The 13,323-nt window shown below is 38.9% G+C and overlaps 1 protein-coding gene across 2 annotated transcripts; it reads left to right on the forward strand.

Annotated features, from left to right (window-relative positions):
- Nucleotides 1-4,310: 4,310 nt before the first annotated feature.
- On the forward strand, nucleotides 4,311-12,650 carry lims1 (LIM and senescent cell antigen-like domains 1). Of its 2 annotated transcripts, none has more exons than XM_066647997.1 (10): nucleotides 4,311-4,517; nucleotides 7,073-7,232; nucleotides 7,681-7,747; nucleotides 8,039-8,159; nucleotides 8,310-8,459; nucleotides 8,701-8,851; nucleotides 9,097-9,189; nucleotides 9,409-9,457; nucleotides 9,780-9,855; nucleotides 10,223-10,364. In XM_066647997.1, exons 1-10 carry the CDS (start codon nucleotides 4,489-4,491, stop codon nucleotides 10,362-10,364), a joined length of 1,038 nt encoding a protein of 345 aa, XP_066504094.1. In that variant the 5' UTR covers nucleotides 4,311-4,488. The 2 variants fall into 2 exon arrangements, with proteins under 2 accessions (XP_066504094.1, XP_066504093.1); XM_066647996.1 differs by lacking the exon at nucleotides 10,223-10,364 and adding an exon at nucleotides 11,625-12,650 and having other exon boundaries at nucleotides 4,312-4,517.
- The last annotated feature ends 673 nt before the right edge of the window (nucleotides 12,651-13,323 follow it).

A 13,323-nucleotide genomic window follows, 5' to 3' on the forward strand; every position in this document is an offset into this window, starting at 1 on the left:
AAGCCCATCTGATTTAAAATGAGAAAGTTCCTCCTGAAATAAAAACCCTAGTCTGATGCACTACATAACACTGTTAAAGTTTTAAAACGTGCCCTGTCTCTACAGTCCGTACACTTAAAATAAGCTTCAAGAACTCTCTGTTTTGAATTTTCTAATTTTTTTATGATGTCAGACAGGAAAACGTGCCGAGGATACAAAGCTTGAAGGTATACCAACGCTGGCAGTGCACTTCGAATGATGCAAGAACTAAGCAAAACTAAAATACTGCTGAACATGCTGTCATATGTATACTTACAGGGAATCGAGTATGTGTTTCAACACGTCTGGATGCCCACTTCATGTAGTGGAGAAGTCACATTTAGGGGGAGATCTGTTATTAAATGAATCAGTGATTAGTTCTGTTCGACAAACAATGCACACTTCACTACAAAAATCACAAACAAACACTCAGTTTTGGCTATCGCTTTGTAGTGCTACAATTACAGACTGTTGTCCATCTGTTGCTCTTCATACAACTTTACCCCCCATTCACCCTGTTCTTCAATGGTCAGGACACAAACAGGACCACCATAGAGGATGAATTAGGTGTAAAGGCAGCAGGGATAGTGGTGTGGTGGTGGCATGATAGTGTGTGTTGTGCTGGTAAGCGTGGATCAGACAGTGTTTTTGAACACCTCGGGGTCAATGCCAGACTTAGAATAATCCACCATCTAACCACATCGGGCTCAAAGTGCCATGGAGCCACAGATGAAGGACTAGAAGATGACTAACAAAGTGTGCAGCAGAAGTGCTACTGTATATGACTTGTTGTCGGTTTGTAGTCAGGGTGTTTAGAAACTCCAGCAGCTCTGCTGTGTCTGATCCACTGGTCGTAGCACAAACCACAACCACCACTTGGTCAACAGATATACAATGTTTAATTGGAAAAGTACAAAGTGAAATACGCCCAGTGAAGCTGATCGAACGGACCATGAGCGCTGAAACAAGGAAAGCTGCTGTAACATTTGCTCTGATCTGTGTAAGAAGACTGAATAAGCATTTCTTGGTCCTCATATTGATATTTCCTTCTGTGATTTCTAGTCATTTCTCAGTGTGTTGTCAATGAACCTTTCTTTCAAGCGTCTCATCGTAGCGCATATTACTTCTCTCCAGAGGAGAATACCTTTCATGAACCATAATGTCCACTTTTAAGGCCCCCCAGACTGCAGTCCATTCTTCGATAGCCATTATCAAGCTGCACGGTCCACATTAACACTCTTCAGAGACGTATAGAGCTGCATTATTAAAGCCTGCAGGAAAACCTTGGCAGGCTCCATTCTCGTTTGCTATTGAGCTGTCCATAGGCCTGAAGCTTTAATTGTCTTTCACTGCCGCTCAGGTACACTGTGGCTCTGTGCAGTACTTATATGGATCTATATTTATCATACACACAGCATGACAAATGATGTTTGTACACAGAAGAAATGTAGGACAAGGAATGGTCATTGGGAAGAAAAAAGATGAAGTGATAGGGTTTTCCCCTCAGTGGGACACCATTGTGACTACAGATGTAAAATACACCTGACTTACTGTACACATGTCCTCCAGAAGATATAAAATCCTATATATTCCACCCAATTTCATTTTATTCAGCTCCTGGAGCTTTAACAATATGCTCTTCTTAGAAGCCCATAACAGTCATGCAGTAATGACTGGATATTGGAAAAATAGAGGTATTGTTGTACTCATTTTTTAGAGTTAAATAGGGCCTACACTAAAGTTGATTTAACTTAATGATAAATTTAGGAATAAAGACCAGTTTGGCCTGTGGTCATTTTCCTCCATTATGAAGAGTTATGGCCAACTGCCCTATCTGCACCTGTGGACGCTGTAGGCTGCACACGTGCACGTTTGTGTGCATGTTAAAGTGCTAGGTAGGAGGGTGGGGATCATTTATCTCCAGTCTAAAAGTCTTAAGTGATGAATTATCATCTTGGTTTCCACCATACATAATGTGGTCTCAACCCTCACAAAGCAGCGATGACCTTGAAGTGAACAATAGCGGTGGGTGGCTCCTTTTTATTTGACATTATCTTTTCATTTCGCTTTAGCACCCCCTGGGCAGACAGTAATTTGCCTATTTTATGTGGCCATGAATATTAATTAGCAGGCCAGACATTTCTGTCACTCATACGAGGACGTGATCCATAACTTTGCATGGATCAAGGTGGAAAACAGGTTACCCACGACAATATTGTCCGAGGCTGAAGAGATCAGTGCATAGGGGTGAGAATGAAAACGCAAGACAGGGACCATGTTTTAAACTGTGACGGGTAAAACATCTATGATATGGTTTATTTTGTAAGTTTAGGATCTCCTTTCTTTGTTTTAGAATCTTAGGTAGGTTCTTAACTACACAGTGTTTTAAAAACTTATTTTAACTATTACGTTATCATTCATTCATTGTCTGCAACAGCTTATACACTACAGAGTCGTGGTTCCGGAGCCCACCCAGAATCACTGGCACAAGGCAACAACCACTCACACCTAAGGACACTGTCTGAGTAGACAATCCACCTATCAACATATTTATTTATTTATTTTTTTAACTGTGGGAGGAAACCCACGTGGACACAGGGAGAACACACTCCTCACAGACAGTCACCCACAGCAGGACCCACAACTTGAACCCCCAACCCTAGATCCCTGGAGCTGTGTGACTGTGGCACTACCTGTTGCACCATTGTGCTGCCCTTGACTACTACTTAAAGTAGTTAAATCTGTTGAGTGAAGATCATAAAGTAATTCCCAACATGCTTTGCGACACATGCAAATTTAGTTTAGGTGACTCTGCATTTATCGCAGCAGAAAAAGAAAATTGCTGCAGTTTCTAGGCTTACACCTTAATTTAATTTAACAGAAATATCTTTTAAACTTCTGGAGTGAAACTTTGTAAAATCAGCTGTCTGAAAATGAAGGCTAACGTCTAGTTCAATTTGTAAAGAAAAATACAAACTTTAACGTTATTTGACAGTACTTTGCGCATGAGTGTGTATATTTGTGAATTTGTGGGCACTGAACTGTGCAGTATATCGTTAGGATATTGGTATTTTATACACTCAAAAACAAGTTTATGATTAGCCAAATTTTGACTCTGTGGTGGCAGAGAAACACATTTTTATTGTTAACTGTCTCTCAGGCATGATATAACATTAAATAAACTAGAACTACACATTTTAATGGTTTCCACTTTGAGTCTATTCATGGTTTAGAATGTGCAGTAGAACATAAATCAGCCTTGTAAGAAACAGAAATGAAGACTGGAACTGCACAAATTTGAAATGTTCTTGTGTGTACAGGACACCCTCAGAAGAGTGAGTACAAGTGCTTGGCTACCTCTTTAGTCCAATACTAATACCTTTTACAATTTCCCTTTAAATTCAAAACTAATTTAAGAACCAAGAAATCATCTCCACTGTTTACTTCTTTAGCTATGAGCAGAAACTACGAGGAGGCTGTTGTGTCTTACGATGAAATTTGCATGTTTAAGTTCTTCTTGCGTGTGTAATTCTGAATATGTATCATGAGCTAAATTAGTAGTCAACACATTTTCCACCTGCAAACTGCAGTGTCTCAGAAACACAGCCACACAGTCAGGGTTTCTGACATCACAGACCTAAGGAACCAATCCCATCAACTTTCAGGATGAGGCTTTCCAGGTAAGAACTTCCTGCAGATGGTAAAGGAATGGGTGGAGATAGCGACAAACTGCATCATAGAACTTCATGTAAGAAACATTTAAGTGTTTTCTAAATCACATTTAAAGGCACTAAATGATGTTATCCTTGCATATAATTTGTACGTTTCCAATATTTGTTAACATGGTGGAGGATTGAGGGGGACAACAAGAATTTATTACAAAAATAACCCTCATGTTGAAGTAGCCTCGTAGGTCCAGCTCAAATCTAAAAGGAAGGTAAAATGGAAATATTGAAAGTAGTGTATATGTATTTTTTCTGGGATCCATTTTTACATGAAAAATACAAGACACAGCCTATACAGTCTATTGAAATATCACATTCAATACCGCCACCCAGTGTTTATAAATAAAGTCTGGCTGAAACTTTGAGGTTTGCTTGACTTCTTACTCTGAGGCATTGTTCAATGTAAAAGTGAGAAGAAAACACACACACACACACACACACACACACACACCGTAAAGCGACATAACTGCACTTCTGAATCTCGAATAAAGGCTAAGTGCCGTGTTTGTTGTGTGTTCTTGTGAAACGGCTGACTTTTTTACCATAAAAGTCCGTGTTTTATGAAGGGGGGAGTAATTTGCCGACACTCCCCTGGCCGCAGGAAGGGCGAGTCCGTTGTGGGGAGGGGAGGATAGAAAACTGGAGGCTAACCGTTACATTCCTTTTTTGCTAAACCTTTTAACATAAAATTCGCTTAAATCTGTCGACTCTACATACACTTTCTGAACTCGTTGTGTAGTAGGGGATGCTGGGTGTGTCAGAAATGACGGGCAGGTAAGACATAGCGAAGTTTGTTGCCCTTTTTCTTTTTCCTGAGGCGAGATATTAGCTACTGAGGCTAACGACCGAGATGACCGAACTCGAAATGTAAAGTAGTTTAAACTGTAGTTATTCTCTATATTCTGGTGTTTGTTAAAACCCGAATTTACCTTCTTACTGAACTTTAAACGTTAAACGTTTCGTGTCCGTGTTTAAACGGATAGTCGTCTTGTTATATCTAGATACAATGCCTCCGAGCTACATTTTTTTCCCAGGGAGAATTCCAGCTGAAGGAGGCCGTCAGCATTATAATCTTCGTTTGGCCTAAAGTGTGTTTCTGTTAGGACACCATTTAACGGTTTAAATGTTAGTGGAGTGGGATATATGTAACATAACAGAGTTTTAATGTTAACATCAGTCTTTGAAACACTTTTATTGGACAGAAAGTAGACGTATTAACAACAACGTTAACTGGTGATTTTTCCCATAGCATAACATGTCTGTCTAGCTGTTAATCTGATCTGGAGTCTGTACAGTCGAGTTTAAAATAGAGTTTAATACGATACCGTGAATCTAAACAGCATAATGTAAATTAAAATGCATAAATAAAACATGTAAATAATAAACGACAAGTTTCCTTAAATGTGATGTTCATATTAGAAAAAGTGTTAAATAAATGAATAAATGAATAAATACATGAGTAGTGTAAATTGTTTTGAACGCTGACTGCACCCTTCCAGATTGTCCTTTACTTGTGGTTTGTCATTTACACATCACAGTGGTTGGTTTTTTCTCATGGGCTTGAAATATACGCTGCTTTGACTCCTGTCTAAAAATGTTTTATTTTCCAGGCTTCTCCCAACTTCGTTTGTGTCTGTGTTGTTATTAAAAACATAGCACACATGCCCAGGAAGTTATGCATTGAATGCTTAGTCCAGGTTTGGGATATGAAGAGTCCGTCCCAACTGTACGTTACCAAATTAGGGAATGGGTTGTAACAAGGGTCCTTATCCATGGCCTCATCTTGCTGCTTTGTAAGCATGGGGACCGTTGAGAGAGCCAGTAATGTAAGCTTGACCACTGCATAGTATACCACCACTGATGTCATACAGGAGAAATATCTATGAAGGGAACCACTGAGTCACTTGAGATGCAGCTGGAGTATGTCTTCAGACGTGTCTTTAATTATTCAGGCTTTGACATGTTAGAGCGCAGTCTGACTGGAGGTGTGAGCAAGTTGTGACCACAGCGTGGGTCAAATAACCAGCTAGTATTAAGCTCGCATTTTTCAAAAAGATACATTCAATACTTGTTTATGTCACTGTTGCTTACAGTGGAAGTCAGCAACCAAAGGCTTATTTTGATCTTAAATCTAAGGCCAACCACTATATATATTAATTTAAGTCAATGATATTAAACCCTGCACTTATAGATTGTAATGATGTTGTAAGTTTGGGTGGATTATGAATGTCTTCTGCTTCTGATGCAAGGAGATAAACATTTAGAAAATAGAGAAATCGTGTTGCAGAGAAATCTTACAGTTGTAGGGTTGCAAATGAAGTACAATGAATAAAATGCTAGATGTCTTATTAGGAACCCAGTACCGCCCCATGATTAGTGCTGTTCTGAAACATAAATATATTATTAGTGTCACAATGGTGCTATTCTGTAATAAGACAAATCATGGGTTTGTTTTTGCTTTCATAATACAGTGTTGTCTAGAGATTTCTGACAGTGGAAATCTCCAAATCTTCCCCCATTCAGTGTTTATCGATTATATTTACATTGTGTTTAATGTTGTCCTTGGTTTTGAACGTCGGTGTTTACAAGCTCTCACTGCGCTTGTTTCTGCCATGCAGTTACCCATTTATAAGGGTAAATCTAAGCTGTTTTGTGATACAATTTGATATTCTAATTGGCTTCCGAATGCTTGTGTCCTTTGCTGTTAATCAGATAAGTGAGTAGCCTACAGTTGCACAATCATCATCATCATAGTACGCATAATACAAGATATAAACTTTAACAGTATAAAAGGTTATAGTTCACTATGTTGACCATGTCTTATAAGGAGTTTGGTTATGTTGTAATTTGAGCTTGTGTTTTAAAAGGAAAAACCTTATATTAAATGCTTTTTTTTTTAGATGGAACTGCATTTAAAATGTCACAGGGAAAAAAAATGGTAGCGTTAAGCTCTGGGGAAAATACCACTGTGGAAATTAATGCGATCGCAGTGCTGGATGCTGTAGTGCATTAGTTTACATGGCATTCCTCATTATGTTGGTGTACACAAACAGCCTGAACCCTTAAGATGTAGCTGCTTTCTAAATGGAAAATTATGGGTTCTTTTTAGTGTCTATTATGATAAAAGAACCATGGTGTAAAGCTGGTGTTTTTATGAAGATTAATGAAATTCCACACACACAGCATTGATACTGATTTTAGCATGAATAAACTCTTTGTCGAGTTACTCGAGTTACTTTGCAGAGAACTCAAGTGAACTTTGATATAATCGAATGTGTCTGGAATAAATGCACTCTTTTAGTCATTTTCATTTTGCTTGATTCTTATAGCAATATGGCCAATGCCCTGGCAAATGCCGCATGTGAGCGTTGCAAAAGCGGCTTTGCCCCGGCTGAGAAGATTGTCAACAGTAACGGAGAGCTGTACCATGAGCAGTGCTTTGTATGCGCCCAGTGCTTCCAACAGTTTCCTGAAGGACTCTTCTATGAGGTAAAGTGTGGATTTCAGGGCGAATAAGATGGGAGTAGAGTGCATTGTGGAATTCTGTAATGAAACACTTTTCTTACATCGATTCAGTTCTAGAAAGACTTGTGTACGTTTTAGACTGTTGCTTGCTGTTCTGTTTATTCAGTAGGTGGGCAGAAATATAGCATTATGATAATTGAAAGCACAGCTATTGGTCTTAAGTTTTTATGATGTATGTGAATGTGTGTATATGAAGTTTGTTGTTCTGGAAATACTGATGATACTGACCCTCAACACTGATCTGAAAAGCGCAGTGTAATGATCACATTTTGAAACGTAAATCATCAGAAAACTGTACTGTGACATTTCTCTTTGGGGTCTGAAGCCATTCTCAAACATTTGTCCTATTGACTAATCGCTTAAGCTCTGAGTGTCAGATCATTACAGTTTTCATTTCTCTGCTTCTCTGCAGTTCGAAGGAAGGAAGTACTGCGAGCATGACTTTCAAATGTTGTTTGCCCCCTGCTGTCACCAGTGTGGTAAGTTTATATTATATGAAGCGAACACTCTCTAGGGCTGTCACATGGGTCTGCAAACTAGCAGCTCTCAGAATTAGTTCTAAAGTGGGTCTGTAGGAATGTTTGAATGCCATTTTGATTACAAGTGTGTGCTTATATTTTGCCTGATTTGTATTAAATATTTAGTAGTACTTGACTCCACTGAGTCTTATGAAAGAAAATGGCCATTCTCGATGGCTTCTGGCTGATCAAGCCCACACTCACTACAACTGAGTATTGACAATATTGACACAGCTCACTGTGTTCTTATAGGAGAGTTCATCATTGGTCGTGTGATAAAAGCCATGAACAACAGCTGGCACCCGGACTGCTTCTGCTGTGACATTTGTCAGGCTGTGCTGGCTGATGTTGGATTTGTCAAAAATGCTGGCCGGTGAGTGCTTAGACTGTAGTGTTTATTGTAGCTGCTTTTAAATGCTTCCTATATCCAGTCTGAATACCAAATTTAGATTAAACATTATAAGTTTCAACTCTAAAGAATAGAACTAAAATTATGTATTGATTTCTCATTGGTGCTATTCAGTCATCTGTGTCGTCCGTGTCATAATCGGGAGAAGGCTCGTGGTCTGGGGAAGTACATCTGTCAGAAGTGCCACGCCATCATTGAAGAGCAGCCCCTTATCTTTAAAAATGACCCGTACCATCCAGACCACTTCAACTGCAGCAACTGTGGGTGAGTAGCCACTCTGTGTAGACCTCAAAGTGTCCTGTAAATAACAGGAAAAGGTGTGCTTCAGACAGGCAGCCTCTTAATAGTTCTTTACAGCTTATCTTCAGCTTGGACAGAAAAACGACACCAGTTTGTACTGGCGTAATAATGCACCGATTTTATGGTGTCAGAGATCCTCCTTTATTTCTTTGCGTTTTTATTTTACGCATACAAATGTTATAGATCAGATGTGATTATTTCACAGCAAGGAGTTGACCGCTGACGCTCGAGAACTGAAAGGAGAACTTTACTGCCTCCCATGCCATGACAAAATGGGTGTGCCCATCTGTGGAGCCTGCAGAAGGCCCATCGAAGGCCGTGTGGTCAACGCCATGGGCAAGCAGTGGCATGTTGAGGTAATCAGGTTTAGCTTTTTAGTTTTTAGTGCTGCACAGGACCTGAAAAATTTGGCACAAACATTTGTATTTAAAAAAAACAAAACATTTATATATATTTTCAATATTTCAAGCCCTTTTCTATATGTGATCTGTTAGATTTTGTGTGTTCAAGGTGTGAGCTCTTTTCGGGGACATGACTATTAATAATGAAGTGTATTCTATGTAATTGTATGCTAATAATGCTTAATTGGCTTGTGTTTCAGCACTTTGTGTGTGCTAAGTGTGAGAAGCCTTTCTTGGGTCACCGTCATTATGAGAGAAAAGGCTTGGCGTACTGTGAGACTCACTACAACCAGGTAAAACAGGGATCTGTAAATTTAAATAAAACTGTAGACTGAATATTCTTTTTGCACTAGAATAGTGGGCATGAACTTTAGATATGAAAAATGTGCTGTATTTCTCATTTCTGATTTGTGTTTCTAGTAATAATTTTATACACACACACACACACACACACACACACAGACACACACACACACGTATCATATTTAACTTCTACCCTTTCAATCCACCAGCTTTTTGGTGATGTCTGCTACCACTGCAACCGTGTGATTGAAGGTGATGGTAAGTATTAAGTTTTACATTTTACCCCCAACTTACACAAAGTTAGATGAAGTTCCTAAACAACAAGTTCATAAAGATGATAAACACAGTTATCCTGGGAATGCCATTTTGATGCATACAAGTGTGGTTATCGTAAATCCAATACTGGGCAAAAGTGAGAGACCTTGATTTACTTATGTTTTAGTGAAAATGGCCATTAATGATTTGTTAGACATTAACAAATCTGGAATTCTGTGAAGCTGCTTTGTGCAACATCAGTTGTAAAAAGCACTATACAAGTAAATTTGATTAGATTTACTTATATTTTTTTCTTTTCTTGCAGTTGTGTCTGCCCTGAACAAGGCTTGGTGTGTCAACTGCTTCTCATGTTCCACCTGCAACACCAAGCTTACTCTGAAGTGAGTCTAGTGTCGACAGTAGCACACACACATGTATACACACACCGCGCCCCCTGCTTTTCTCAGTTTCTGCATCTGTTGCTCTCTGCTGCTGATTGTCCTTTATAGATATGATTACACACGCAGTGCTTGTGTCCTGCATTTCTCTGGGTGTGTCCTTCCTATTCTCTTCAGCTTGCAAATGTTTGACTTTTTTACTTATTCCCTCTCCATCATTTTTTCTGAGTCCGCTGTTCTTGATACTTCAACTCACACCTGTGCTTTCTCTTTATCTAAAACATTTCTTATATCTTCCTTCTGCCTCTCTGTCTCTGTCTTGTCATTCTTCTTCCCCCTTCCTCACTGGGCTGCAACGGTGGCCGCGCAGAGACAAATTTGTGGAGGTCGACCTGAAGCCGGTTTGTAAGCACTGCTATGACCGCCTGCCTGAGGAGCTGAAGCGGCGGCTCGCTAAACGCGAACGTGACTCTCAGGGGCGCAAGAAGAAGACGGCCGCTGTCTGTCTGTAACTTCTCTGTCTCCTTCTCTATTTGTTCATGCTCATCCTCCATCACTTTTGGGTCAGTTTCTTCATTCTTCATCTATCCTTTTTTTGTTCCTTTTCACTTTCTTCTGAGTTGGGGGTTTTTACAAGTAATTGACCATGTTTCTTAGTTTCTGATTATGGATTTTATCCATTTGACCAGTTTACCTTTTGAAGATGATAAATTGAACAGTAGTGCAAGTAGAATATAAGCCTTTGACCAGATTATACATATAACTTTTACTAAATAGAGTTACGAATAAGGGAAATGTAATTGAATTTAAAGCTTTAAAGGTGATAATGGCTTTGTTACAAAAGCAGATAAATAGAACTATATAGGGCCAGTTAAAATATAATTAACTTTTATTACATTTAGAAACACGTGAATATATTTTATTATGTTTTACACTTACCGTATCTAAGACTGTATTCTTGTATGAGAAGCTGGATATTTAAGTTGTTATATTCCATATTTAGACTGTGAGGTATAGGAAAATCTCCAGTGTAGTACAGTGGAACCTCTACTTATGAACTTGATCCGTTCCGTGACCCGGTTCGTAAGTGGAAAAGTTCGTTTCTCGAGTCAATTTTCCCCATTTAAAAAATTGAAAAAGCAATTAATGTGTTCCAGACCCCACCCCGAAAGTCACCCTTTTTTGCACTGATATATGTTTACAACACTCTCAAATTAGTAAAAAAAATACATGTAGTGTTACTAAAAATAAAAGAAATACAGTGGTAACAGTAATAAAAAAGAAATAAAGTTGTAAGTGGTTACACATCGCTACCTTGAAGACGTGACGACTGGCTGGAGGAGTAACACAGGCACTGGCTGTATGACGGGAGGTGGGGGGTGGGTGGAATAATGGAGAGTAGGTGGGTGAATGTGGGGAGACGAAGCGTAGATACGGCTTAACTTAGCACGAATTTTGATGTCTGCTATTTACACTAATGCTTAATTGCTAAAGCTACAATGTGCTAATCTTAAAAGCTCACTCAAGTCTGGGCGCTGGGAGACTCGACTATTGGGGTCAGTGGCCATTTCCAGCCGCAGGCTCGGCGAAGACTTGGGTTCGTTTCTAGAGTCATGGTTCGTTGGTGGAGGCAAACAATATTCAAATGCCCGGTTCGTATCTTGAAAAGTTCGTTAGTAGAGGTGTTCGTTAGTAGAGGTTCCACTGTACTTAGATTTTAGAAAATGACAAACAAATTTTACAACGAGGCACATTTATTTCTTTATGTGCAGAAACAAGTTTGTGGAATTTGACATGAAGCCTGTGTGTAAGAAGTGCTATGAGAAGTTTCCCTTGGAGCTGAAGAAGAGACTGAAGAAACTCGCTGAAACCTTGGGACGCAAGTAAACGTCCTGTCACGGGGATCACCTGAGGGTCACATCGTGGTGCTTAGAACAGATTGTGTGTTTTTGTGATAAACACAAACACTTGCCTTTATCCCTCTCATTATTTCTCAGTGGTACAAAGTACAGATTTGAGTTTCATTTGGGTGATTTGTCTTAAAACCGTGTTCTCTGTTCTACATGGACCAGCTCAATATAACTGAACGCAAATACAAAACATCTGCTTAACAGCTTCGGCTACCGATGTATGCGAGATTTATTCAGATTTACTTAATATATGCTTGTGCCTTGTCATTGTACTCAGTATATTTTCAGTATGCAAAACTATGACTAGCGCTTTCATGGCTGTTAGCATATGACGTATTTAAAATGCCACAGTTGTTTGAATTGCCCTTGAAAGAGGACACATTGCGGTTATTCTGTAGCCTAAGGTGTTTGCTTTAATGTAACTTTTATAAATCCCTTATTTTTTTACATTATGTTCACTGTGTTGGAGGAACAGGTCACGTCACTTTACTTTTAAAGAAACAAAAATACAACAAACCTAAAAACATTAGTATGAAACAACTTCATTGATGTCACACTTAAACACGAGTTTATGCCTTTTTCACTTTTAGATTTTGCTGAACTATAAAACTTTCCTGGCTTACAGCGTTACCTCTTTGAACTGTATCCTTAACACGTTGATATTTTTAATCTAAGGGCTTATACTGTGCTGTAATATTTGCTTAAAATGAAAAGTATATATGCATTCACTATAATATTTTTTTTATTTTTAATCCTTATCGAATATGTGCCTGTGTGTGTTGCCAAATATCCCACTGCTGCTGAAGTAGAATCATGGATGAGGAAAGTATAAGCTTCTCCACTCAAAAACAGTGTTTTACATGCAGGGGAAAAAAAAAGAAAGGGGGAGATTTCATGTGAACGTTATTCACACATACGCCCTGCAAAATGCATTATGCATACGCTGTGTGCCTGTTTTATTTAATTCAACTCTGAAAAAGAAAAAAAAAAAGAATGCATCCGATTTGTTTCACTGTGTTTCAGCTGCAGGAAGTGGGGGAGCAAGACCTGTCAGATTGTGTTTGTTTTACCACAGTAGAAGTGGAAGCTTTTAAAGCTGATGGGTAGCCTGTCTTTCTATGCAGAATATTGTCTGGAATGTTGACTTTCAGTTCTGACAAATCTTGGTTAACTGTTACAAACAGAATAAAACCGTTAATGCAAAGCGATGTAGGGAGCGTATCCTTAACGTCAGATACGCACAAACGTTTTGACACCAGACAAATCATTCGATCCCTCATTCAAATATATTTCATGGCATATTTATTTTATTATGTGGAAGTAGAGAGTTTAAGGGGCACTGTGGTAAATGTGTGTTTTATTCATTTTACTGTGTTTGTTCACCTTTAGAAAACAAAATAAATTACATTTACAATCACAACACTTATCCAAGCTGATTTAATGTATTTGCACGTTTAGATGTGTGTGTGTGTGTGTGTGTGTTGGTAGGAGCATTTGAATTTGGCACACGTGAGATCAGACACCTCGATTTGTCCACAGTTCTGACACTAATATGCGAATA

Source organism: Hoplias malabaricus, chromosome 16 (assembly GCF_029633855.1).
Source record: "Hoplias malabaricus isolate fHopMal1 chromosome 16, fHopMal1.hap1, whole genome shotgun sequence".
NCBI lineage: Eukaryota > Metazoa > Chordata > Actinopteri > Characiformes > Erythrinidae > Hoplias > Hoplias malabaricus.

Bases quoted from the DNA above. Each gene is read 5' to 3' on its own strand.
- lims1 (XM_066647997.1), top strand. From the start codon at position 4,489: ATGCTGGGTGTGTCAGAAATGACGGGCAG. The intron at 8,160-8,309 runs GTGAGTGCTTAG...GGTGCTATTCAG, and splicing joins TTTGTCAAAAATGCTGGCCG to TCATCTGTGTCGTCCGTGTC. The intron at 9,190-9,408 runs GTAAAACAGGGA...TCAATCCACCAG, and splicing joins GTGAGACTCACTACAACCAG to CTTTTTGGTGATGTCTGCTA.